At 37.0% G+C, this 25,111-nt stretch overlaps 1 protein-coding gene across 6 annotated transcripts in view; it reads right to left on the reverse strand.

The window, feature by feature from the left end:
• Positions 1 to 115: 115 nt before the first annotated feature.
• The window catches only part of ATF7IP (activating transcription factor 7 interacting protein), a 142,192-nt gene continuing 117,196 nt past the window's right edge, over positions 116 to 25,111 (reverse strand). For all 6 annotated transcript variants that reach the window (XM_073222359.1, XM_073222360.1, XM_073222358.1 and 3 more), the window contains 5 exons: positions 13,476 to 13,554; positions 11,262 to 11,417; positions 9,438 to 9,620; positions 7,784 to 7,896; positions 116 to 4,704 (listed from right to left, as the gene is read on the reverse strand). In XM_073222359.1, coding sequence (XP_073078460.1) covers positions 4,285 to 4,704; positions 7,784 to 7,896; positions 9,438 to 9,620; positions 11,262 to 11,417; positions 13,476 to 13,554 — 951 coding nt within the window. In that variant the 3' untranslated portion in view covers positions 116 to 4,284. The remainder of the gene's footprint in view (positions 4,705 to 7,783; positions 7,897 to 9,437; positions 9,621 to 11,261; positions 11,418 to 13,475; positions 13,555 to 25,111) is intronic.

Consider the following 25,111-nt stretch of genomic DNA (forward strand, 5'->3'; position numbering starts at 1 on the left):
TAGGTTAAATAAACCATATTTCAGTATAATGGGTGGTTCTTAACAAGGTGAGAGACTTCCAAAATAAAAACCCACAAGGGCTGAGAATAATCAGAATGAATCAGAGTACTCAGAATGTTAAAAACCCAGTAGTTTATTTCAAAGTATAAATTTCAGGCTTGCTGGACAAAATCCCACTACAGTTAACACTTATACAGACACCACTCTACTGTACATTTAAGAAAGAAAAAAACCCACAAAAACCTTCGAAACCTAATAAAAATAGGGCAACCTGCTATAGCCCAGTTTATATCAGACATTAGGAAGGTTTTACATTGTCTTTATTATTTACACTCAACAGCAATAAAGAAAAACCACGAAGCAAGTGTCCCACAAAGGATTTATTTTTATATTTAAATTTGAAATGGCTGATAAAATACTAAAGCCAGGATTCCCAAAAGGTGTTTGGTTGCCCAGTTACCTTATTTACAAATAAAACTTTTTAAAAAAGGGCAGCATTTAAATATAAATGATGGGTACTTAGCTGACTCTACAAATAAAAAAAATGAAAATTATTTAGCATGATAAAACTATTTGGAGAAGACAAAACGTGTTTGTACCATCCTACTCTCCCCACTGGCTGGCTCAAGGGGGAAAAGTTTTAGGAATTAGATCTAAGTCTTGCCACACTGACAAAACACCTCATGAGAATCTTGCCCCCCCCAACTTAAAAATGGCATGGGTCGGGGAGGGAGGGCATCATTTGCCCAGTAAATAGTAAGGCAGGCAGAATCAAACATTGCTTTTAGATAGACTTATTTGCCATAATCTAATACTGGGACACGTTTTTTCTGAAAATTAGAATGAAACAATTATTGGTCAATCACTAAATAAAATGACATCACAGGACACTCAAACAGCCCAGGAAGGAAAATGAGGGAGAACACTTGGAAGGTCTTCGCAGCACTCAACTGTGTTAAGATCGCAGTGTATGAAAGTGAGAGAGGAGGATACCACAGGCATTATTCTGTTAACCTTGTACAGTGCTGGAGAATTCGTGGAACAAGATAAATGCATATCATGCAACAGGAACACTCACCTTGCTCATAAAAATGATAGTTTGGAAAATATAAGTTAAAGAGCAAACAACAAAACCTAAGTTAATGCTTACCCAATGCAGTAAGAGAACTACGGTGCGGCCTGCCTACGAAGTTCTGTAGATATACTTAAGATCCCAAGCTCCTTGCTCCAGGTCAATTTTTTTCAATTAAACCTTTCGTTTATTATCCAGCAATAAGGGTGGGGAGAGTGTGGAACACCTCTGGGAGGCAAATGGTATCTTAATAACTATCCACTTTTCAAGGAAGAAAGCTCTACTCTTTGCATCTTTCATGAACTTCTACTGTTTTCAACAGTACACAGTATACTGCATGTTTTAAAAAGTGAGTCCAGAAAAGCGGATGGTTATCTCATAAAGCTGTTTACAACAGATGCTGTCTTTTTAATTTACAAGTTTACTGGCAAGAACATAATTTTCAAAAGAGGCTTGCTCAACACTTAAAATAGGCTGAAAATGACTCTGCCAATGTGCAAACTAGAGAGTAACAAACATCATTACTTTTGAGTGCCATATAAACATCCTACATTTTAAGTTCAAATATCAGAAGTTTCCAGGATTTCCAATAAGGCAATACTTACATACAAGTATTGTCAGGCTGAAAATGTAGGGCTAATCAAGCTTATTTGTAATACTTCTGTGAAAAGGCACCATGAAATAAAAAAGGTACCATGGAGTGTGAACTGGTACAAAAAGTCTGTCATCAGGGGCCACTTCGAGGTGAGCCTCCCTTTTCTCTCCCAAAAGAAAAGCCAAACAAAAAGCCAGAGCTCATCAACATTAAAATCTGCTGGAAATAAAAGCCTAGAGTTCAAGCCTTAGTTCCTTTCAGTAAATCCAATATAGCTGTTCTTTATAAATCCCATGGCAAGCTAATTTGAGACCATCTTAGACTTCTTCCTCAAATAATTACAATTTCTCTTTGTACCTTCCTTCCACCATCTGAAATGAAAGTTTTACCGTAACATAGTAAATCTATTCTTAGGGCTACTATTTAAGAATTGTTTTCCTTTGACAGAAAATACACAATATAGGCTAAAATAATAATTTCTTCCTACTGGGCTTTCTTCACCTGATTATGTAATGCTATGAAATGAAAGGTTAAAGAAAAGAAAACACAAAACGAGGATTAGTGAATTATAAATACGACTGTTCACCAAGGGAACCTTTTCTAGGCTGGTAGGTTATCACGTGACCATAAAAACCAGCCAAGAAAGAACAATTTCAAACATGGGCTTTCTATTCCGTAGACAGGAATGCTCTTGAACATATATAATCAACACTGCAACCATTGCAAATGTTATAAACAAACTGCAGTTTATACTGCAGGTTTAAACATATATACATGCAGATACAGACAGATGTTCATTTACATCTAGAAGATCATCAATTTCTCGTAAAATTTTCATTGGCATGACACTGGCAAATTCTTTACCATCATCATTAGTCCTAGAAGGAGTAACATCTACATAATTGGCTGGCAAATTTGACTCACAGAAACTTTAATTTTCAACATGGTCTTATTTTCTGAAAGTGAAAGGAAGGTTTTGGAGCATTCACATTTTGGCAATCTGTGGGCCTTCTTGAACATCAAACGTCACACCTAATGTGACAGTACACTGATCAATAAAGTCTCTGGAGAGTTGCTTTATAACTAGAATATTCCTACTACAAGCTATCAAAGTTGCAAACAAAGCAGCAGTAATAGAAGGGACGGCTCCCTCCTGTAATTCCAGGAAAAATGAATGAATGATTTATTTTGAGAAGGGAGGAGTATGAATTCAAATAGGGTATGTGAAGAGAACTTGAAAAACTATTACACAAACTCCATGAATTCTCAAAGTAGTCCCAACCACACTCTTGCCCCAAACTTACACGAGCTGTCCTGCCCTAAACTATCTAGAAACCTTTGCTTAGACCAGTAAAGCTGGCAAGCATTTTGAAAATTCATGAACTAAGCCGAACTTCATTAACTTTGAAGAGGAACAACCGAACTTTATTAACTTTGAAGAGGTATCTAACTGTTAAATACCATGACCCTAAAGGGTATGCTTTAAATTCTATATCCAAAGCTGACAATAGGGTAAATCAGACAAAACTTGGCACATCAAAACAAAGTTAAAAGCTTAAAACAAGAAGAATGATAAAGGACAAAGAGGAAATGGGAACTTTCCCTTTGATAGTTTAGCTCACTATTTTAAGAATTTCACTATTTACTTCCGTTGAGAGAATACTATGCTCTGGGTGATAAAGTGAACTAGAATTGCTTTCATAATCTCTAACAATGTGCAATATATATTTTTGGAGCAAAAATTTTCTTACCAATATGGTCTTCTCTTGGTCCACTTTACAGAGTTAATTTAAATTAACCAAAATTAAAAACACTCACATTCTTATGAGAAAATAGACAGTCAAATTTTGGAGTTAAATGTAAGTGATACCACTGATGGGAATAATACACAAAAGCCTTGGCTTAAAATTTACTTGAGGGGAGTGTGCTGTATTGGTGGAGATGACGGAGAAGTGAAGGGTGAAGGCTGAAACAAGAGACATATGGCCGTGTTAATTTTTGTAGTTAATCCTTTAAGGCACAAAATGAATGTAAAAGCCAGGCCAGGAAAGGAAGGGGCCACTGCAGAACTTTTTTGCTAAATAACAACGTATAAGAAAAGAAGAATAGATTCTTTTTTGTTTTCAAATTAACTTATTTTAAATTATTTAACCATTTTGCTTCTTTCTTTCTTTGGGTTTTGTTTAGATTAAGTTGAAATATTTAACTATGAACCTACAGATCCCTTAGAAGCAGAATCAAGCCAGTTACATAGCTCAGATCTTTGACCTTCTTACTTCATAATGGAAGAGAGGCAAACTTGAGAATGAAAATGGAAGATTCCACTGCAATTAATACATAAATAGGGAAAACACACACACAAATACCTACATATATTTCCCAGCCTTAAAACTAAAGCAAGGTGCACATTTACATTTCAAAACCTTGAAGCCAGGAAAAGATTCTTGCTTTATGGACTGTTTATTTTACTTCTGGTTATAAACAAATGTAGTGTATATACACATCTGTCCAAGAAATCTTGCACAATGTGGATTTTACAGTGGATATCATGCACAAGATTAAAAGAAGACCAAAAAAGTGGAACTTCTGAAAGAGGGAGAGATAAAGGCTCCAAGGTTTAACTGCTCTGGGAAGAAGAGATTACATCCGTTGACTGAGGATCACAGAAAGGTCCAAATCGTCCATAAATATCCTTGGCTCGTACTGCAAAATAGTACTTGCTGCCAGAGACAAACTGGGTGAGAGTGCATGCCATGGGCAAGGGAAGTGCCTTTACTTCTCCAATCTTTTTCCACTGCGAGGGCACAGTGGCGCTGGGCTCCTCATGGTAAGCATAGAGATGGTAGCTGTCGACAGTGGCACAGCTTCGATCCACCTCCAGGACACTCCACGACAGTACAATGCCATTTTGACTCTGAACTCGTGCTAACTTCAAGTGTGGCTTCTGAGGCAGAGATGTGTTGGCAGCTTCTGGGGGCAGACGCTGTGGTTGGGGGGCTTCTGGTAAGGGTGCTGGGTGCACAGGGCGTGGGGGCTCCTAACAAAAGAAGAATCATGTTGCTCAGTAATGATCACAGAAAAAACTGTTTCTGAATGCTAGAACTAAAACATCTTAGAAAGAGACCATTTTACGTCAAACACCACACTACAGTTGTCAAGTTCTATTTGGTGATTTATAACCAATCATGCTACAGTAATGGTTACCATGGTGCTGAGGTTACTTCTAGTATACATTTCTGGATCTAAAAAACCAGAGTTTTCTTTGGGGAAAGAAAAACCCTTTCTGAAGGAACATTATCTAGACAGAAACTGAAATAATCATCTACATCTAACAAAATAACTGTACCTTTTCTGTAATGCAGATTCTCACTTTAGTACAAGGTAACATTTTTACAGTATCATGTGTGGCAGTCTCTCAGATGAAATTTGAGCTCTCTACTTTCATTTTTTAGCTGTCCCATATAAAGACAGCACCACCTTATAATTAGGTCCATTTAATGATGAATGTATATTATATTATTGGTCAGTCTGCAGGAAAAGGGTGACACTTTATATTGGACCATGAAAGATAGGATTTGGAAATGCAGTCGTTGCGTACCTTTCTGCCAAAAGGTAAAGCACGAACAAAGGCATGGAGAAAGAAAAGTGAGGGGGTTTATGGGCAAACACAAGTATTAACTTTTACTTAGACACAGAGCATGTGAAGAAGAAAAGATGAATTTAGGAAGGTAGGTTAAGCCAGATGATGAAAAAGCATAAATATGAGGTATAGTAAGTCAAACTGACTTGTCTTAACACTGGATATATTGTCATTAAATCTGGATTTTAAGATTATAGGGTTAACAATTTTTGCAAAAAAGATTCAAGTGAGAGCTAGGCAACAGGGATATGAGTATGTTTCTTTTTCATTGCTCACTGACTTTAGATTGGAAGTCATGAGACAAGTCAGATTTCCTTAACTGAAATTCATTTACCAAAAAGGATGTTTTACTATGCATCTCATTAAATGGATAATATGCATACACTGTGGAGATCTGATGACATCTTTTTAAATCTCTATGCCTTCTCAAAGCTTAGTACCAGTAATGTGCACACAGTGAGAATTCAAAAAGGATATGCTGAATAATTTCAAGGAATGCAAATCTGCTGAAATTCATATGCCTAGGGGAAAAAATTCATATACACATCTAGAAGAGGTACACTCGACAGTTAAAAAGCTAAAATAAGTATAAAGTTAGAGGGAAAAAAATCAGATTTAAATAGATAAAACACTGAAAGTGAAGAAGTAGAAATCTGAATACTGGCCATGTTGCTGTTATTTCCTCTCTAAAATTATCTTTTTCTAAAATGACTTAATCACTCAAGTATTTACCACATAGCTAGCCAGATCTAACAGATGATGGCTGAAGCCATGAACTTGACTGGAGGGAACACAGGAATTTAAGGAGTCTGACAACAGCTTAAATGGCCTTAAATATCCCTTCTAATTCTTAACATTCTAGAATTCTGAAGCTGCTCATATTTCAAAAGTAGTTAAGTCAATTGAGCTATTATTTTGCTTTGTTTTGCCATTGCAATGGAGGTTTTTACTTAAGCTTTATAAATAAAATAATAGGGTATCAGGCATTTGCTTCAAAATAATCCAGTGTATATATGGGTTGGGGGAATAAGTGAGTGGCCCTATAGATGAAATAAAGACTGGCCATATGCTGGTAAATGCTGAAGATGAGTAATAGATATGTGGGGTTCCCAACACTATTTTACTTTTATAGATATATGAAATTCCCATTTAAAAACATGTTTTCGATTAATTAAAATGAAATTAAAAGAGAGCTCCTCCTATAAGACACAGTTTATTCTAAGACCACACACATGGAATCCTGTTTTTAAAAAAAGCTCAGATGGACCATCAAATTTGCAAAATATGATATAGTAAGAGATTTTTACCATGTATTTTGTTCGAAGGAAACTGGAATGAAATAAATTATTTGTAGCTGCAAATAACAGTAATGGTGTATTTGTGACACACCCTAAGGGCCTGCCTGCACTGTGAAAACATGCTGGGATCAGACAAGTCAAGTCTGAAAGTTGCTCTGCCTCTGGCACTAGCCTGGGTAATGACACTGAGTCTTTGTGGCACCATATCCTTTTCTATTAAAAGGAGAATAATAATCCTCATAAAGTTGTGGGGATTAAGTAAAATGGAAAGTTCTTAGCAGAGTGCCTGGTATAGTAAGTGCTCCAGGAATACTAATTTTTTTCACTGTAATAGGACAATAAAAATAATAGCTGCTAAGAGCACAGGCTCTGGAGCCGGAATGCAGCGTTGTTACAGGGTATGACTGGCTGGTTACTTAACCTCTCTGCACATGAGCTGCCATATGTATAATAAAGGATAAAAAAATGGGAGCAAGAGTCCATAGGTTTCCTGTATGACAGCAGCATGTATTAACAGTACCTAGCACATAGTAAGCACTCAATAAATGCTAGCCATTATTCTGTGCATTAAAACAGGATACTTTGCTTGGTATCTCCTCTCCTATCACAAAGCCAGCATTCCCACTTCCATCACATGCCAAAGCAAATCCTCTTATAATCTTGTCTCAGGATGTGACACTGTTTTAGAGGCTAAACCTAAGGAGAAATCTTTGGTTTTCTCTGTGACCTCTTATCAAATGAATTCCCAATACTACTGGATTATTAAAAACAAAGTGACGGCAGTATAGCAGTTAGAACTCATCTAAGGTTTTTAAGAATAAAGTTGTAACATGAAAACATACTTTTAAAAACACTCTTTTTAATACTCAAAACTAACTCTTTTTAACTTAACCATACCATGTACCATGAGTTAAAACTAGTCTCTTTCACTTCACACGCCCCAGCTGCGGCCTCCTCCACAGGGAACATCACGGCACGCAAACTCAGCACCTCTTGATGACCATCATCCCTAAGGACATTTGCTCATAATGGTATTATCTGTTTTCTTAAGTAAACTTCTGCTAGAAAAGAGAAGACTTGTCTTTTTGATATAACTGGTTTAAAGAAAAAATGCTAACGACAGTAGTGTTTGACAGTGTACAGCTGAGACCTCTGTACAGCCACGCAGCAGCACGTACGGTATGCACTTGCGGTGGGCGGTGATGCACTGTGAGCTGAGGTCCTGTGGATCCCAGGGTTAGTCCGTTGTTTACAACATATGTGGCTGTTTGAGGCACTCGAACTGTGACACCTACAAAAGGAAATTAATGGCTAAAATTAGAATTCTTTGCTAAATTTGGTAGAAGTTATTATTAAATACCTTAAGTCAGTAAAGTGGTATTTTTAACATTCAAAAGGAAAAATATTTCTGACCTAGAAGTCTACACTTAAAGTATCATCTGAGTATGAAGATGAACAAATTTTTATGTATGTTAAGTAACCACACACCTCCACACACACACACACTGAGAGAGAAAATCAAGAAAAAGAAGAACACTGGACTCAAGGAACAGGAGATCCAGCATAAGAGAGAAATAAATGAAATCCCTATCAAGAGGACTGTGAGCAGAATCTTGGAAGAGTGGATCGCAGCAGGCACACGTATAGAAGGCAGGCAGGCCATGAAGGGTAGTGTGACTCTAAAGACAAACTGAAGCTGTCTTCACAAATATCTCTGCTGTGTCATTTTTATAACTGGGACAGAAACACTGACTAAATTATTCTTGCCTTGCATTAAAGAGGTTCCTCACTTTCTCTCCATGCCCGGCTCATCAGCTGAGGATACCCATTTCACCCAAAAGAAAACTGTTTTGGCATACATCAGGGCAGAAGAATCAGAAAATTCAAAGCCACCTACTGCCCTGACCACATTTCTGCCACATATTCAGTACCTGGCCCACAATATAATTCTGCCAGGCACCCTGGCTGTGGTGAGCCCAGTTTCCCAGAACCCATTCATGATGCTGCTGACTGATTTCCCCAAAGAAAGCTAAAGCCAGACTGTGAATGACAGACTCTGCTTAGTTTATCTTCTCCCAGAAGACATAACCTACCAATGGCATTACTGCAGTTTCTTTATACAGCTTGATTTGTCCTTGCTATTACATTTTGCAAAACAAGTATTTTTAGTGATACCTTTATAGGCAGTAAAACCATACAGAAAAGCAGAAAATAGAGATGGTGGTTACCTCTGATAGAAGGATGCAATTAAGGGTGGGCATACGTAAGCTTATAGGATATTGATAAAACTTATTTCTTAGCTTGATGAACAGTTCATAGGTGGTTCCTTTTATTATTTTTCCTTAAACTTATATATACCTTTTATATAACCTTCTGTCTGTATATTTTACTACTAAAAAAAAAAATGAGGAAAACTAAAAATTTCCTTAACATTTTCTAGTCTTACTTCTCAGCCACCTTCCATACCTTTAAGATTCTCTCATAGGATGTTATCCTTTACCATTATTTCCATCATCTCTGCTAAATCACAAATGATCAATTCCACTTTAATTAAGCAAGATACATCTATCAGAGTGGAGTGTAGACTTATTGCAAATAGTGTGCTGTGACAGTACAGGGCATAAATTAAAATGGAGACAACACACGAAGCACAGATCATATGCATATGCAATTTTTCTGGTTAACTCTCCCAAGGGAAGAAAAATGAATAATAGTTTTAATATGATACTACAAGTGCTTTTTGCTAATTCTAACACTAATACAAGCCACCACAACTAAATGCTGAAGAACTACATGTAAATTGGGGCCATATACCAGAAAAGAGTCTCTTACTATTTTGGGGATTGACCTGCCGAACTGCAGGGGCCTGCATAACAGCTCCTCGCAGGGGAGCCTGAGCTGGCGGTGCTGGGAGAGTTGTATAAACCACTTGGTGGTTTGCAGGAGCTCTTGGTACAGGAAGTCTTGTGGTCACCTGAGTTACTGGACGATGTGTTACATTCACAGTAGTTGGAGCTAATGAAACAGAAAAATACATTAAGAATGCAGTAAGTTCTACGTTAAGTAAAGAATATTAACATAATTAACTGCACAAAAACAATTACCCATAGTGAAGAGAAAAAAGAGACAACAGAACAGTCTCCTTTTGTAATGTTGAAAGATAAGAATGACAGGGCCAACCAAAATTAATGAAATATTTACAATCCAAGCTTCAGAAGAAAAGAGCATCTCAACATGTCCAATGTCCTTCCCATTCTCTAATTTGACTAGATAACAAGGATATGAAGATAAAAAAAGGTTTTAGACCCTAGAGTATGATCTATTTAAAAGAGTATGACTTAGAAGAGCAAATTTTCCCTCTTCAGTTGTTAAACTGTTCATAGCAGAATGGGATTTTAGGCCCTCCAGGCCTACCAATGGGTGTAAATCCAAAAGAGTGACTGTGTATTACCACAATTTAAGAAACTGGCTGGTTATTGGAACTGATGTTTGTTTCATGTAAACCAAATCATCTCTTACTCAAAACAACAAAACATCCATTAAAATAGAAACTTTTTCCTTCTCTACTCAGGCATTCCTCCTAGCCTATATTCCAGAGAGCATTAATGCCTCAAGTGCCGTTAACATATATTTTATCCAAAAATGAATCAAAAATGTTCACTGACAGCACTGAACTATAATAATGATTTTAAGAATTAACAGTTTCTAGCTAGTAACTCCGAATTAGAATCACATTTTACAAATGACCATGTGTTAACTACATAAAAAAAACAGTAAATCTACTTTCTTATGGAAAAATAGGTTTTGTAATAAATTTGAGGCAAATGCTGGATATAACAAGATGAAGAGGTTTCTTTACAAAATACTCCTTAGTCCTTACATATCCTAATTTTCAGTGTGAGTCCTTAGAAAGCAGAAGGAAGTATATAAGAAGGAATCCTGTCATCTCTTCATTACTCATTCTGGTACCTATTCTGGATTGCACATCCAGCACATGCATCTGCAGAATATCTTCTTCTAAATTATCTGATTAAGTGACTGTCATTCTATATTTCACTGAATAAAATTCCATGTGAACTCAATGTTTTCCTTAATGAGAAGAATGCTTATATAAGTATTTTGCAGATAAATCTCTAAGCAATGGGCTATTTTATGAAGACAAAATTGTCTTGATTGGCTTCCAAACAGTTTAGGAAATACAGGCTACATCTTCAAAATATCTACTTACAGCTTCTTGAAAGGTAGCAAATAAAATATTAGTGTATCTCCTAAATAGTAATGTTAGGCCAGTTAAAACTAGCTCAACTGAAGAATTATTTAAAATTCTTACTTGATCAGTCACTTATAACTTCTTGATTAAAATCAGAATGAAGAAGTACACCCATCCTTTCCAGAGAAACTATATTCATTTCTGCTATTTACAGTGGCAGATAACAAAGACATATAGATTTTAAATCTTCTTTATAATCATTCTGTATCAATACTGCTCCTTAAGTGAGTCACAAAACTAAGTTATACTGCATTAAAAAAGACATGCCTTCAAAATAACAATGGGAATTACTCATAATTTTCTGTCTAATCTTTCCACCTGCTTCCATAGTTGTCTTTCATTGCAGGCAAAACTAAAACTGCAGTCCAATGGGTCAGCAAGTTTACCTGTAGGAAGTAAATGTATGGTTGTCTGAGACGGCCCGCTTGTTGGCACCCCAGAGGGCTGAAGAGGCAGCGCTGGCTGGATGGGTTGCAACTGTCGAGACACAGGTTGTGAAGAACCCATAGCTGATGCAGGAGTGTGACTTAGCTTTTTAGGATCTATTAGTTAAAAGTGAGACATTATGATTATTGATACAACAAAATCAGAAATACAGCATTTTCCTGTATTTGTGAATTTTACTTTAGCTTGCCGCTCAGTCACACTTACCACTAAGAAAATAATTTCTCTATTTTAATTATGTGTACTTTTGCCAATTTGCAAACCAAGTCAGGACCATAAATAATTCAGTTGGTTTTATCACATGTTCTAATTCACATTTACAGAAATGAAGTTTTATTATTTTATGAAGAATCCTACTTCTGAGCTCAATACAACAGCATGTCAATCAGAATAATTCCATTTTCTACATTAAAATATATCTATGTATCTATATTAAGGTCATTACCCTAAATAAAAACCTACAAATTGATTAGTTTTTCATTGGTTACCTTGAATTCCAATTACTTTACTGTTGTTTAAAGGTTCTTTTTGTTTGATAAGGCTGATGGTTGCTTATTTACACTATCCAGTCTTTAAATATATATAAAATGTCTAATCTCAAAATAGGTCTCCAATAACTTATGAAATAAATGTTAGCATCTCAGAAAAAGTCCTTAAAATTAAAATAGGTACCCAATACCATGGCATAATATAAAGAGTGTAAGCCAAAGTTCTTCTATCCAAAATGACTGACTTCTATCCTATGGAATTCTTCACTAAAATGTATAAAGTATAGGACTTCAGCAAATGGTACTTTAATTGGGTGCTTATGGAGAACAATGCACTTCAGAATGTGAGAATTTATGGCACACTCAGTGGTGGGGCAATGGAGAGAGACCCCATGAGGCAGTGGTGCTAGGAAGGCAGATGGCAAAAGCACTGAAAACAAACAGCTTACTTTTCTATTTAGAATCAATCCTACCTGTCTCCTCTCAAAAATAACCTGTATTTACTTCTCTCCTCTAGGGACTCAATATATGTAATTTATCTATAAAAAATAATAAAAACAATATAGATCATAAAATACGAAGTTTTTAAGAATGATCAGACTGGTACAAATTCAACCCAGCAAGTGATAGCCTATATCTTTCAATCTTACATCAGTTTTATAAAAAAGTCTACTTTACCTACACATAATCAACTGCATAGCTACTTAATTTTGTTTTCCTAAAACCACTGAACTATCTTGTTCTCCAAAGTACTTTTTACATCTTTGGTTTATTAAAAATTTAGTATCTTGAAGGTACTAATTAACTTAGCACCTGATCTTACTAGATTTTCCTCGTGAAAAAGTCACCAATTTATAGGTGTGCAATTATATAATTATTACCACATAGTTTTACAGATATGTCTGTGAACAGTTATTTTGTGCAGTCAAATAAGTTTGATTCTCATTCTTGGAGAATTACCTTATTTTTAGCATAGTAAAGGCTCAGAGAAGTCTGTATTAAGAAAAAAGACCCATGACTTTAACTCAGCATTTCCCAAGCATAATTAATCATGGAACTTTTTATTCCTAGAATATCTATTAGCACTGCAGAAGAATAACTGGTAGAATACTGGTTAACACTGATCCAGTATAATTGCCAAATACTGTAACTCAGAATAATGTTGAGGATTTTGGGTGCGCATGGTTTTTAACAATACTTTCAACTTTTATTTACATAACACTAAATAAAGGAAATTCAAGTAAGCAAATTATTAAATGCGTACATACTTAAAGGTCTACCATAAAACTCACTCATACACATGTAGAACAAACATTTAATTTAGAGTCAGAAGATGGGTTTGATTCCCAGATCCCTTACTGAATAGTACTCTCTGACTCTACCTCAAATCTAAAATGGGCACTACAGAATGTTTGCAAGGATCAGGTAAAATAACAGATACAAAAGGAGGTGCACCATAAGTTGAATATCCTCCTAACTGTTCTGTTGTTCTCTGTACCTTTTTCATATTCATTCAAGATTTGACCTCTTTTTTTTTATTCTAATCTAAAAAACTCATTCTAAAAGGGATTCAAATACACCATGCACAATGTTGTAGAGTTCTGTCTTCACCACGTATTATACTGGATTAAGGGGGAAAAATGGTATTAAAACATTCTGTGTATATACCTTGTGAAGCTCCATTCTCTTCATCATCCATTGTGAGATCAATGACACCACCTGAATCGTTACCTGTGGCTTTTCCACTCTGAAAAACAAAACATCTTCATTTTGCAAGGGAAACTCTATATGCAGACATAAAGGAAAAATGAAATGCCACTGATTGGCAAAGAAGATAATGAGTAACTGGTTCAATCTGGATTTCTAAATGGCTTTACCTGAAGAAATAACAGTTTGTCAGATAAATGAGCCCAGGATACTTATGAACTAAACACCTGCCATGTAAAAATTGAGTTCAAAATATTTTCACAAGAAATTCTGGAAGATCTTTGTTTTTTTTAAAGTAAGTTTTCAATTGCATACACCTATTAAAGTGATTAGGTGATTTAAATGATAAGTTTTGAAAATACAAATATTAATCATTTTCCAATATTTAAAATGTGGGGCAATCCTTCACTAAGTTACCATATTACTTCACAAAAACACCAAAGGTAACTTTAAAGCTTGAATTAGATTACATAAAACAGTATTTTTTATCCTAAGAAAATAGTAAGGTATGATAGGATACAGTGTGCTGTACTATTGGTTAACTGACATCTAATTTGATCAAAGTCAGCCCATTGTCCCAATTCATTAGAAATGTTAATTTAAAACAAGTTTTTAAAGCTATATAATAGCAACAAAAAAGAGAAGTCCAATATAGAAACTAAAGAATCAGGATTTACAAGTTCCAAAGACAGCTTATCTTTTAGCTACAGCACTTATTACCTAAATGAATTTATGTTAAAAGGTAATATCTTCGATTTCCAAAACTGGGATATGGAATCTGTTACGAAGATGAATCCAAATATATACACAAAGAGTTTAATACTAACTACATCCCACAGTAACTGTTTAATAAATACTAAACTTAATTACTTTATGATATACTTAGATTAATTCCAAATGATTAAGGTTTTCATCTGTAAAACCCAAGTTTTGTGTAATTAAATAAAAAACTAAACTGTTGTTAATTCTGGTCCAATCCAAAGATAAATGGTGTAACTCTAAATTTTAAAATTACTAACCTTTCTATAACGATTTCATAGAAAATGACTTATAACAAAACACGACATATCTGTCAAATGAGAAACTAACACACCTTTGAAGAACAAAATTTATTTGGTAAGACATATGTATAAAGCCTACTTTTCAAAATTCACTAAATTTGAAATTTATCAAAAACTACTAGACAAACATGCAAAGACCAGTAAAACAGAACCTAACTTGATAAAAGATTATCAATAGAAAATGACTCCAAGCAGAGCCAAATGTTGAATTCAACAAAGACTTCAAAAGCAGCTGTTAAAATATGCTCAAAGAATTAAAGAAAAATATATCAATGAATGTGTAAATGAACCTCAGAAGTAGAAACTGAAAGACAGAAACAAATTCATGGGCTGAAAAGTATGATTATAAAACTAAAATTAGCTAGGGAGATTCAAGAGCAGATTGTAGGTTGATCAATCAACCTATTAACTAGATCAACAGAAATTTTCCAAAAGAAAAACAGAAGAAAATACGAAGAGAACCAGAGACCTGTGCAATTAATAAGAAATATTTCAGCAAAATACTAAATGAGAGGGAAGGCGAGAATGGGGTAAAAAAGTTATTTGAACAAATAATAGCAAAAGCCCGCCCAAATTTGATGAAAGACATTAATCTGCAAATACAAGAGGTTCAATGAACCTCAAGCAGGATAAGCCAAATACATCCACTCCTACACACATCCTAGTCAAACTACTGTAAGTCAGTAATGAAGAGAAAAATCTTAAGAACAACCAAGGAGGGAGGGATTGGCTTAAAGATGGCAGTACGAGAGGTGAGACAGAAACCTCCCCCCAAAACCACATATAGTTAAGAAAATATGGCAAATACAGCTAATCCTGAAAGAGCAACAGGAAAGAAGGCTCTGATAGACTGCCTATACACACCTGGGGAACACAGCAGACCTCACTTGGAAAAGGGTCAAATACCAAAGCTGTGATGTGATGGGACACATGCTCTTCTCCTACCTCAGGTCACAGGAGGGAGGAAGAGAAACAGAGCATGGAGGGGTGGAGGCCTAGGACTGTTGAACACCCAGCCGTGGAGATCTGCTCTGGAAGCACGAACCTACATTTCATCATGCTCTGGAGATTAGTGGGGTTGAAAAGCTAAGACAGGCTGAATACTCAGACAGACTGAGATTCAAGCTGCTTGTGGAGAACAGGCACCCACAACCAGCCACCCTGGGACAAAAGAAAGGCAGGCAGTCTGAGAGACTTCCCAACAGTGAGAGGTCTGCTAAAGGTTGCACAGAGCTTGCTGCTCAGGAGAAAGGTCAGGTGGACAAAACTGTCCTAGGGCACTCATCCAAGCAGGTTGGGAACTTCCAGGAGCTTCAGGCGCTCCACCCCCCTGGCTGGCAATGCAGCTACAAGGCCCCCCACCACCGCAATACGTGGCCTAACGCTCCTTCCTCCCAGTTGGCACTAGCTTGCAAAATCGCTGGCCCCACCATTGCACCAGGCCAGCCAGAGGGTGGCCCAACCTACAGCAGCTACAAGTGCATAACATATAGAGGCTCCTCCCTGTATGCTCAGCCCACTGGCCCTGGCAGTGGAGGCAGACACTGCAGCCGGAAAGCAGGAAAGAGCTCTTTCCTCCCAAAAGGTACCAGCACTGCTCATCTGCGACTCCACCATCGCTCCAGGGTATGAGCAGCTCCAGAGAGTAGAGCTTTTGGGCACGATAAGGTATCACCTACAAATATGAAATGTCAAAGTAAACTGGTTCAAACCCAAATCCCAAAAACATCAGAAAGAGGGCTGAGTGAAACTGAACTCACCAAAATTCCTGAAAGAGATTTCAAAATAAAAATCATAAACATGCTCACGGAGCTACAGAAAAATACTCAAGACAGCAGGGAGGAATTCAAGAAAGAAATACAAATTTTGAAAAATATGGTATCTGATATGAATTATACAATGAAGGGATTTGAAAACAGATTAGATGAAGTATAGGAGACAGTAAATGAAATAGAAATTAGAGAACAGGAATACAAAGAAGCTGGGGCACAGAAAGAAAAAAGGATATCGAGGAATGAAAGAATGTTGAGAGAATAGTGTGACCAATCAAAAACAGAGCAATATTCGCATTACAGGGGGACCAGTAGAAGAAGAAGAGAGAAAAAGGAACAGAAAGTGTCTTTGAGGAGTTAACTGGTGAAAACTTCCCCAATTAGGGGAAGGAGACAGCCTCTGAGGCCACGGAGGTGCACAGATCTCCAACACAAGGGACCTAAGGAAGACAACACCAAGACACATAATAATTAAAATGCAAATATCAAGGACAACCACAGACTATTAAAAGCAGCCAGAGGGAGAAAAAAGATCACATACAAAAAAAACCCATCACATTAATCATCAGACCTCTCAAGAGAAACCTTACAGGCCAGAAGGGAGTGGCATGATGTATTTAATGCAATGAAACAGAAGGGCCTCCAACGCAGAATACACTAGCCAGCAAGATTGTCATTTAAACTGGAAGGAGGGATTAAACAATTCCCAGGTAAGCAAAAGTTGAAAAAATTTAGCTCCCACAAACCGTCTCTACAGTGTATTTTGGAGGGACTGCTATAGATGGAAGTGTTCCTAAGGCTAAATAGCTGTCACCAGAGAAAACTAAACCACAGTAAAGAAAGTACAAGATTTAATTATTAAGCAAATGCACAACTAAGCCAATTACTCCCAAAGTCAGTTAAGGGTACCCAAACACTACAGAATATGATACCTAATACATAAAGAACAGAGGAGGAAGACAGAGGAAAAAAAAAAAGAGCCTTTAGATTGTGTTTGTAATAGCATACAAAGTGAGCTAAGTAAGACTGTTAGTAAAGAAGTTACCCTTGAACCTTTGGTAACCATAAATCTAAAACCTGCAATGGCAGTAATCACGCTAAATGTAAATGGTCTGAATGCACCAATCAAAAGACACAGAGTCACTGGATGGATAAAAAAACAAGACCTGTGTCTATATGCTGGCTACAAGAGTCACACTTTAAACCCAAAGACATACACAGACAAAAAGTGAAGGGATGGAAAGAGATATTTTATGCAACAAATAGGGAGAAAAAAGCAGTAGTTGCAGTACTTGTATCAGACAAAATAGACATCAAAACAAAGAAAGTAACAAGGGACAAACAAGGACAACACATAATGATAGAGGGATCAGTCCAACAAGAGGATATAACCATTATAAATATATATGCACCCAACACAGGAGCACCTAAATATGTGAAACAAATACTAACAATTAAAGGGTGAAGTAGAATGCAATGCACACATTTTAAGAGACTTGAACACACCACTCACTACAAAGGACTTATCAACCAGACAAAAAATAAAAATAAGGAGACAGAGGCACTAAACAACACATTAGAACAGATGGTCTGAACAGACATCTACAGAACACTCCAACCAAAGGCAGCAGGATACACATTCTTCTCAAGTGCACATGCAACATTTTTAAGAATAGGTCATATACTAGGCCACAAAAAGAGCTACAGGATATTAAGGGAGGATTGAAATTGTACCAACCAGCTTCTCAGATCACAAAGGTATGAAATTAGAAATTAATTATGCAAAGAATACAAAAAAGCCCACAAACACATGGAGGCTTAACAACATGCTCCTAAATAATCAATGGATTAATAACCAAATAAAAACAGAGATCAAGCAATATATGGAGATGGCTGAAAACAATAACTCAAAGCTGTAAAACCTGTGGGATGCAATGAAGACCATACTAAGAAAGAAGTATATTGCACTACAGGTTTACCACAGGAAAGAAGAACAATCCCATATGAAGAGTCTAAACTCACAACTAATGAAAATGAAAAATGAAGAACAAATGAGGCCCAAAGTCAGTAGTAGAAGGAGGGACATAATAAAGATTAGAGTGGAAATTACTAAAATTGAGAAGAATAAAACAATAGAAAGATTCAATAAAACCAGGAGCTGTTTCTTTGAGAAAATAAACAAAATAGATAAATCCCTAGCAAGAGTTATTAAGAAAAAGAGTCTACACACATAAACAGAATCAGAAATGAGAAAGGAAAAATCACTACAGAAATTATAGAAATACAAAGAATTATTAGAGAATACTATGAAAAATTATATGCAAACAAGTTGGATAACCTAGAAGAAATGGACAAATTTCTAGAAAAGTACAACCTTCCAAGACTCACCCAGGAAGAAACAAAAATCTGAACAGACCAATTATGAGCAATGAAATTGAGCTGGTAATAAAACCTAACAAAAATCCATGGAGCAGATGGCTTCACTGCTGAATTTTATCAAACATTTAGTGAAGAGACCTAGTACCTATCCTCCTTAAAGTTTTACGAAAAAGTAGAAAAGGAGGGAATCCTTCTAAACTCATTCTGAAGCCAGCATCACTCTAATACCAAAAGCAGGCAAAAACACTGCAAAAAAAAAAAAAAAAAAAAAAAAAGGGAATTACACACTAAAAAGCCTGATGGACATAGATGCAAAAATACTCAACAAAATATTAACAAACTGAATTCAAAAGTACATCAAAAAGATCATCCATCATGATCAAATAGGATTTATTCCAGGGGGAAGGGGGAGCCAAGATGGCAGAGTGAGTAGAGTAGCCAAAATGTCCTCCTAAAACCATATATATTTTTGAAAATACAACAAATAAAACTATTCCAAAAAGAGAGACCAGAAGACACAGGACAACAGCAAGACTACATTCACACCTTTGAGAACAAAGTGCTTCGCAAAGGGGGTAAGATGCGAGCAGCGGCCTGATGGGACCTGAGCGTCCCTCCCCCCAGCTCCAGGCGTGAGGAGAGGAGTCAGAGCAGGGAGGGAGAGGGAGCCCAGGACTGCTGAACACCCAGCCCTGGCCATCCGCACCAGAGCAGACACAGTGCAGGGTGTGCTGGATGCTAGGGAAAAAGGACAGTAAGACCTGTGAGCAAATCCCCGCAGCTGGCGCCCCTGGGACAAAGAAAAGTGAGTGCTTTTTGAAAGTCTTAAAGGGACAGGGACCCCACAGCTGGGTGGAAGCATCCTGGGGCACTTAGCCCAGCAGCTCGAAATCCCAGGGAACTCTAGGCGCCCTAATCACCTGGGAGGCAGCGCAGCTTGGAGGCCCCTCATGGCGATAAACAGCCTCCTGCCTGTTTCCCCTTCCACGTAGCTCCGCCATATTGGAGCAGCAGACTGAGGCCAGCCACGCCCACAACAACCGCCGAGCTTAACTCTATAGCAACTGTGGAGCTTAACTCCAGAGCCCAGGGACAAGAATCAGAGGCCCCATCTGCGCGCAGCTGCCCAGCACAAGCCACTAGAGGTCGCTGTGCTCCCAGGAAAGGAAGGCGACAAACCAGCAAGAAGGGATGGGACGTTCTCCCAACCGACATACATGCCAGCTCTGCACAACTACCTCTATCGCCATGAAAAGGCAGAAGAATTTGATACAGACGAAAATCACAGAGTTAACACCTGAGGAGATAGACTTAAACAATCTTACTGAAAAAGAATTCAAAATAAAGGTCATAACCATGCTGATGGAGCTGCAGAGAAATATGCAACAGCTAAGCGATGACGTCCAGAGGGAGATTACAGAAATGAAACAATCTCTGCAAGGATTTATAAGCAGAATGGATAAGATGCAAGACGCCATTGATGGAATACAAACCAGAGAAAGAACAGGAATGCATAGAAGCTGATGCAGAAAGAGATAAAAGGATCTCAAAGAATGAAACAATATTAAGAGAACTGTGTGACCAATCCAAAAGGAAAACTATCCACATTACATGGGTACCAGAAGAATATAAAGAGGGATAGAAAGTGTCTTTGAAGAAATAATTGCTGAAAACTTCCTCAAACTGGGGGAGGAAATAGTCGCTCAGACCATGGAAGCACACAGAACACCCAACAGAAGAGACCCAAGAAGGACAACACCAAGACACATATTAATTAAAATGGCAAAGATCAACGACAAGGACACAGTTTTAAAGGTAGCTAGAGAGAAGAAAAAGGTCACCTACAAAGGAAAACCCATCAGGCTATCATCAGACTTCTCAACAGAAACCTTACAGGCCAGAAGAGAATGGCATGATATATTTAATGTAAGGAAACACAAGGGCTTTGAACCAAGAATACTGTATCCAGCATGATTATCATTTAAATATGAAGGAGGGATTAAACAATTCCCAGACAAGCAAAAGTTCAGGGAATTTGCCTCACACAAACCACCTCCACAGGGTATTTTAGAGGGACTGCTCTAGATGGGAGCACTCCTAAGACTAAATAGATGTCACCAGAGAAAATGAACTTACAGCAAAGAAAGCAGACCAACCAAATACTAACTAAAGGCAAAAAATAAAATCAACTAACCACAAAAGCAGTTAAAAGAAACACAAAAGAGCACAGAATAAAACAACCAACATATAAAGAATGGAGGAGGAGGAATAAGAAGGGGGAGAAATAAAGAATCACCAGACAGTGTTTATAACAGCTCAATAAGTGAGTTAAGTTAGACAATAAGATACTGAAGAAGCTAACCTTGAACTTTTGGTAACCACGAATCTAAAGCCTGCAATGGCAACATATCCTTCAATAATCACCCTAAATGTAAATGGACTGAATGCACCAATCAAAAGACACAGAGTAACAGAATGGATAAAAAAGCAAGACCCATCTATATGCTGCTTACAAGAAACTCACTTCAAACCCAAAGATATGCACAGACTAAAAGTCAAGGAATGGAAAAAGATATTTCATGCAAACAAGAGGGAGAAAAAAGCAGGTGTTGCAGTACTAGTATCAGACAAAATAGACTTCAAAACAAAGAAAGTAACAAGAGATAAAGAAGGACATTACATAATGATAAAGGGCTCAGTCTAATAAGAGGATAAAACCATTCTAAATATATATGCACCCAACATGGGAGCACCAGCATATGTGAAACAAATACTAACAGAACTAAAGGAGGAAATAGAAGGCAATGCACTCATTTTAGGAGACTTCAGCATGGTGAGAAAATAAGTAAGGACACGGAGGCACTGAACAACACACTAGAACAGATGGACCTAATAGACATCTACAGAACTCTACATCCAAAAGCAACAGGATACACATTCTTCTCAAGTGCACATGGAACATTCCCCAGAAGAGAACTCATACTAGGCCACAAAAAGAGCCTCAGTAAATTCCAAAAGATTGAAATTCTACCAACCAGCTTTTCAGACCATAAAGGTATAAACCTGGAAATAAATTGTACAAAGTAAGGAAAAAGGCTCACAAACACATGGAGGCTTAACAACATGCTCCTAAATAATCAATGGATCAATGAAAAAATTACAATAGAGATCAAGGAATATATGGAAACAAATGACAACAACACAAAGCCCCAACTTCTGTGGGATGCAGCGAAAGCAGTCTTAAGAGAAAAGTACATAGCAATCCAGGCATACTTAAAGAAGGAAGAACAATCCCAAATGAATAGTCTAATGTCACAATTATTGAAATTGGAAAAAGAAGAACAAATGAGGCCTAAAGTCAGCAGAAGGAGGAACATAATAAAGATTAGAGAAGAAATAAACAAAATTTTAGAAGAATAAAATAGAAAAAAATCAGTGAAACCAAGAACTGGTTTTTTGAGAAAATAAACAAATAGATAAGCCTCTAGCTAGATTTATTAAGAGAAAAAGAGAATCAACACACATCAACAGAATCAGAAATGAGAAAGGGAAAATCACGACAGACTCCACAGAAATTATTAGAGACTACTATGAAAACCTATATGCTAACAAGCTGGAAAACCTAGAAGAAATGGACAACATCCTAGAAAAATACAACTTTCCAAGACTGACCATGGAAGAAACACAAAATTTAAACAAACCAATTATAAGCAAAGAAACTGAAGCAGTAATAAAAAAAACTACGCAAGAACAAAACCCCCGAGTCAGATGGATTTACCGAGGAATTTTATCAGACATACAGAGAAGACATAATCCTCATTCTCCTTAAAGTTTTCCAAAAAAGACAAGAGGAGGGAATACTCCCAAACTCATTCTATGAAGCCAACATCACCCTAATACAAAAACCAGGCAAAGACCCCACCAAAAAAGAAAATTACAGACCAATATCCCTGATGAACGTAGATGCTACTCAACAAAATATTAGCAAACCAAATTAAAAAATACATAAAGAGGATCATACACCATGACCAAGTGGGATTCATCCCAGGGATGCAAGGATGGCACAACATTTGAAAATCCGTCAACATCATCCACCACATCAACAAAAAGAAGGACAAAAACCACATGATCATCTCCATAGATGCTGAAAAAGCATTCGACAAAATTCAACATCCATTCATGATAAAAACTCTCAACAAAATGGGTATAGAGGGCAAGTACCTCAACATAATAAAGGCCATATATGATCAACCCACAGCTAACATCATACTGAACAGCGAGAGGCTGAAAACTTTTCCTCTGAGATTGGGAACAAGACAGGGATGCCCACTCTCCCCAATGTTATTTAACATAGTACTGGAGGTCCTAGCCACGGCAATCAGACAAAACAAAGAAATGCAAGGAATCTAGATTGGTAAAGAAGAAGTTAAACTGTCACTATTTGCAGATGATATGATATTGTACATAAAAAACCCTAAAGACTCCACTCCTAAACTATGAAAACTGATATCGGAATATAGCAAAGTTGCAGGATACAAAATCAACACACAGAAATCTGTGGCTTTCCTATACACTAACAATGAACCAATAGAAAGAGAAATCAGGAAAACAATTCCATTCACAATTGTATCAAAAAGAATAAAATATCTAGGAATAAACCTAACCAAGGAAGTAAAAGACCTACACCCTGAAAACTATGAGACACTCTTAAGAGAAATTAAAGAGGACACTAACAAATGGAAACTCATCCCATGCTCTTGGCTAGGAAGAATTAATATCATCAAAATGGCTATCCTGCCCAAAGCAATATACAGATTTGATGCAATCCCTATAAAATTACCAACAACATTCTTCAATGAACTGGAACAAATAGTTCAAAAATTCATATGGAAACACCAAAGACCCCGAATAGCCAAAGCAATCCTGAGAAGGAGGAATAAAGTGGGGGGCATCTCACTCCCCAACTTGAAGCTCTACTACAAAACCACAGTAATCAAGTAAGCAAGACAATTTGGTACTGGCACAAGAACAGAGCAACAGACCAGTGGAACAGAAGAGAGACTCCAGACATTAACCCAAACATATATGGTCAGTTAATAATACATAAAGGAGCCATGGACATAAAATGGGGAAATGACAGTGTCTTCAACAGATGGTGCTGGCAAAACTGGACAGCTACATGTAAGAGAATGAAACTGGATCACTATCAAACTCCATACACAAAAGTAAATTCAAAATGGATCAAAGACCTGAATGTAATTCATGAAAACTATAAAACTCTTATAAAAAAACATAGGCAAAAATCTCTTGGACATAAACTTGAGTGATTTTTTCATGAACATATCTCCCTGGGCAAGGAAAACAGAGGCAAAAAATGAACAAGTGGGACTACATCAAGCTGAAAAGCTTCTGTACAGCAAAGGACACCATCAATAGAACAAAAAGGTACCCTACAGTATGGGAATATATTCTTATATGACAGATCCGATAAAGGCTTGACATCCAAAATATATAAAGAGCTCACGCACCTCAACAAACAAAAAGCAAATAATCCAATTAAAAAATGGGCAGAGGAGCTGAGCAGACAGTTCTCCAACGAAGAAATTCAGATGGCCAACAGACATATGAAAAGATGCTCCACATCGCTAGTCATCAGAGAAATGCAAATTAAAACCACAATGAGATATCACCTCACACCAGTAAGGATGGCCACCATCCAAAAGACAAACAACAACAAATGTTGCCAAGGTTGTAGAGAAAGGGGAACCCTCCTACACTGCTGGTGGGAATGTAAATTAGTTCAACCATTGTGGAAAACAGTATAAAGGTTCCTCAAAATGCTCAAAATAGACATACCATTTGAGCCAGGAATTCCACTTCTAGGAATTTACCCTAAGAATGCAGGAGCCCAGTTTGAAAAAGACAGATGCACCCTTATGTTTATTGCAGCACTATTTACAATAGCCAAGAAATGGAAGCAATCTAAGTGGCCATCAGTAGATGAATGGATAAAGAAGATGTGGTACACATATACAATGGAATATTATTCAGCCATAAGAAGACAACAAATCCTACCATTTGCAGCAACATGGATGGAGCTAGAGGGTATTATGCTCAGTGAAATAAGCCAGGTGGAGAAAGACAAATACCAAATGATTTCACTATGATTTCACTCATATGTGGAGTATAAGAACAAAGAAAAACTGAAGGAACAAAACAGTTGCAGAATCACAGAACCCAAGAATGGACTAATAGTTACCAAAGGGAAAGGAACTGCGGAGAATGGGAGGGTAGGGAGGGATAAGGGTTGGGAAGAAGAAAGGGGCTATTACGAATAGCATGTATAATGTTGGGGGGAGGAATGGGGAGGGATGTGCAACACAGA

Source organism: Manis javanica, chromosome 15, assembly GCF_040802235.1.
Source record: "Manis javanica isolate MJ-LG chromosome 15, MJ_LKY, whole genome shotgun sequence".
Taxonomy (NCBI): Eukaryota; Metazoa; Chordata; class Mammalia; order Pholidota; family Manidae; genus Manis; species Manis javanica.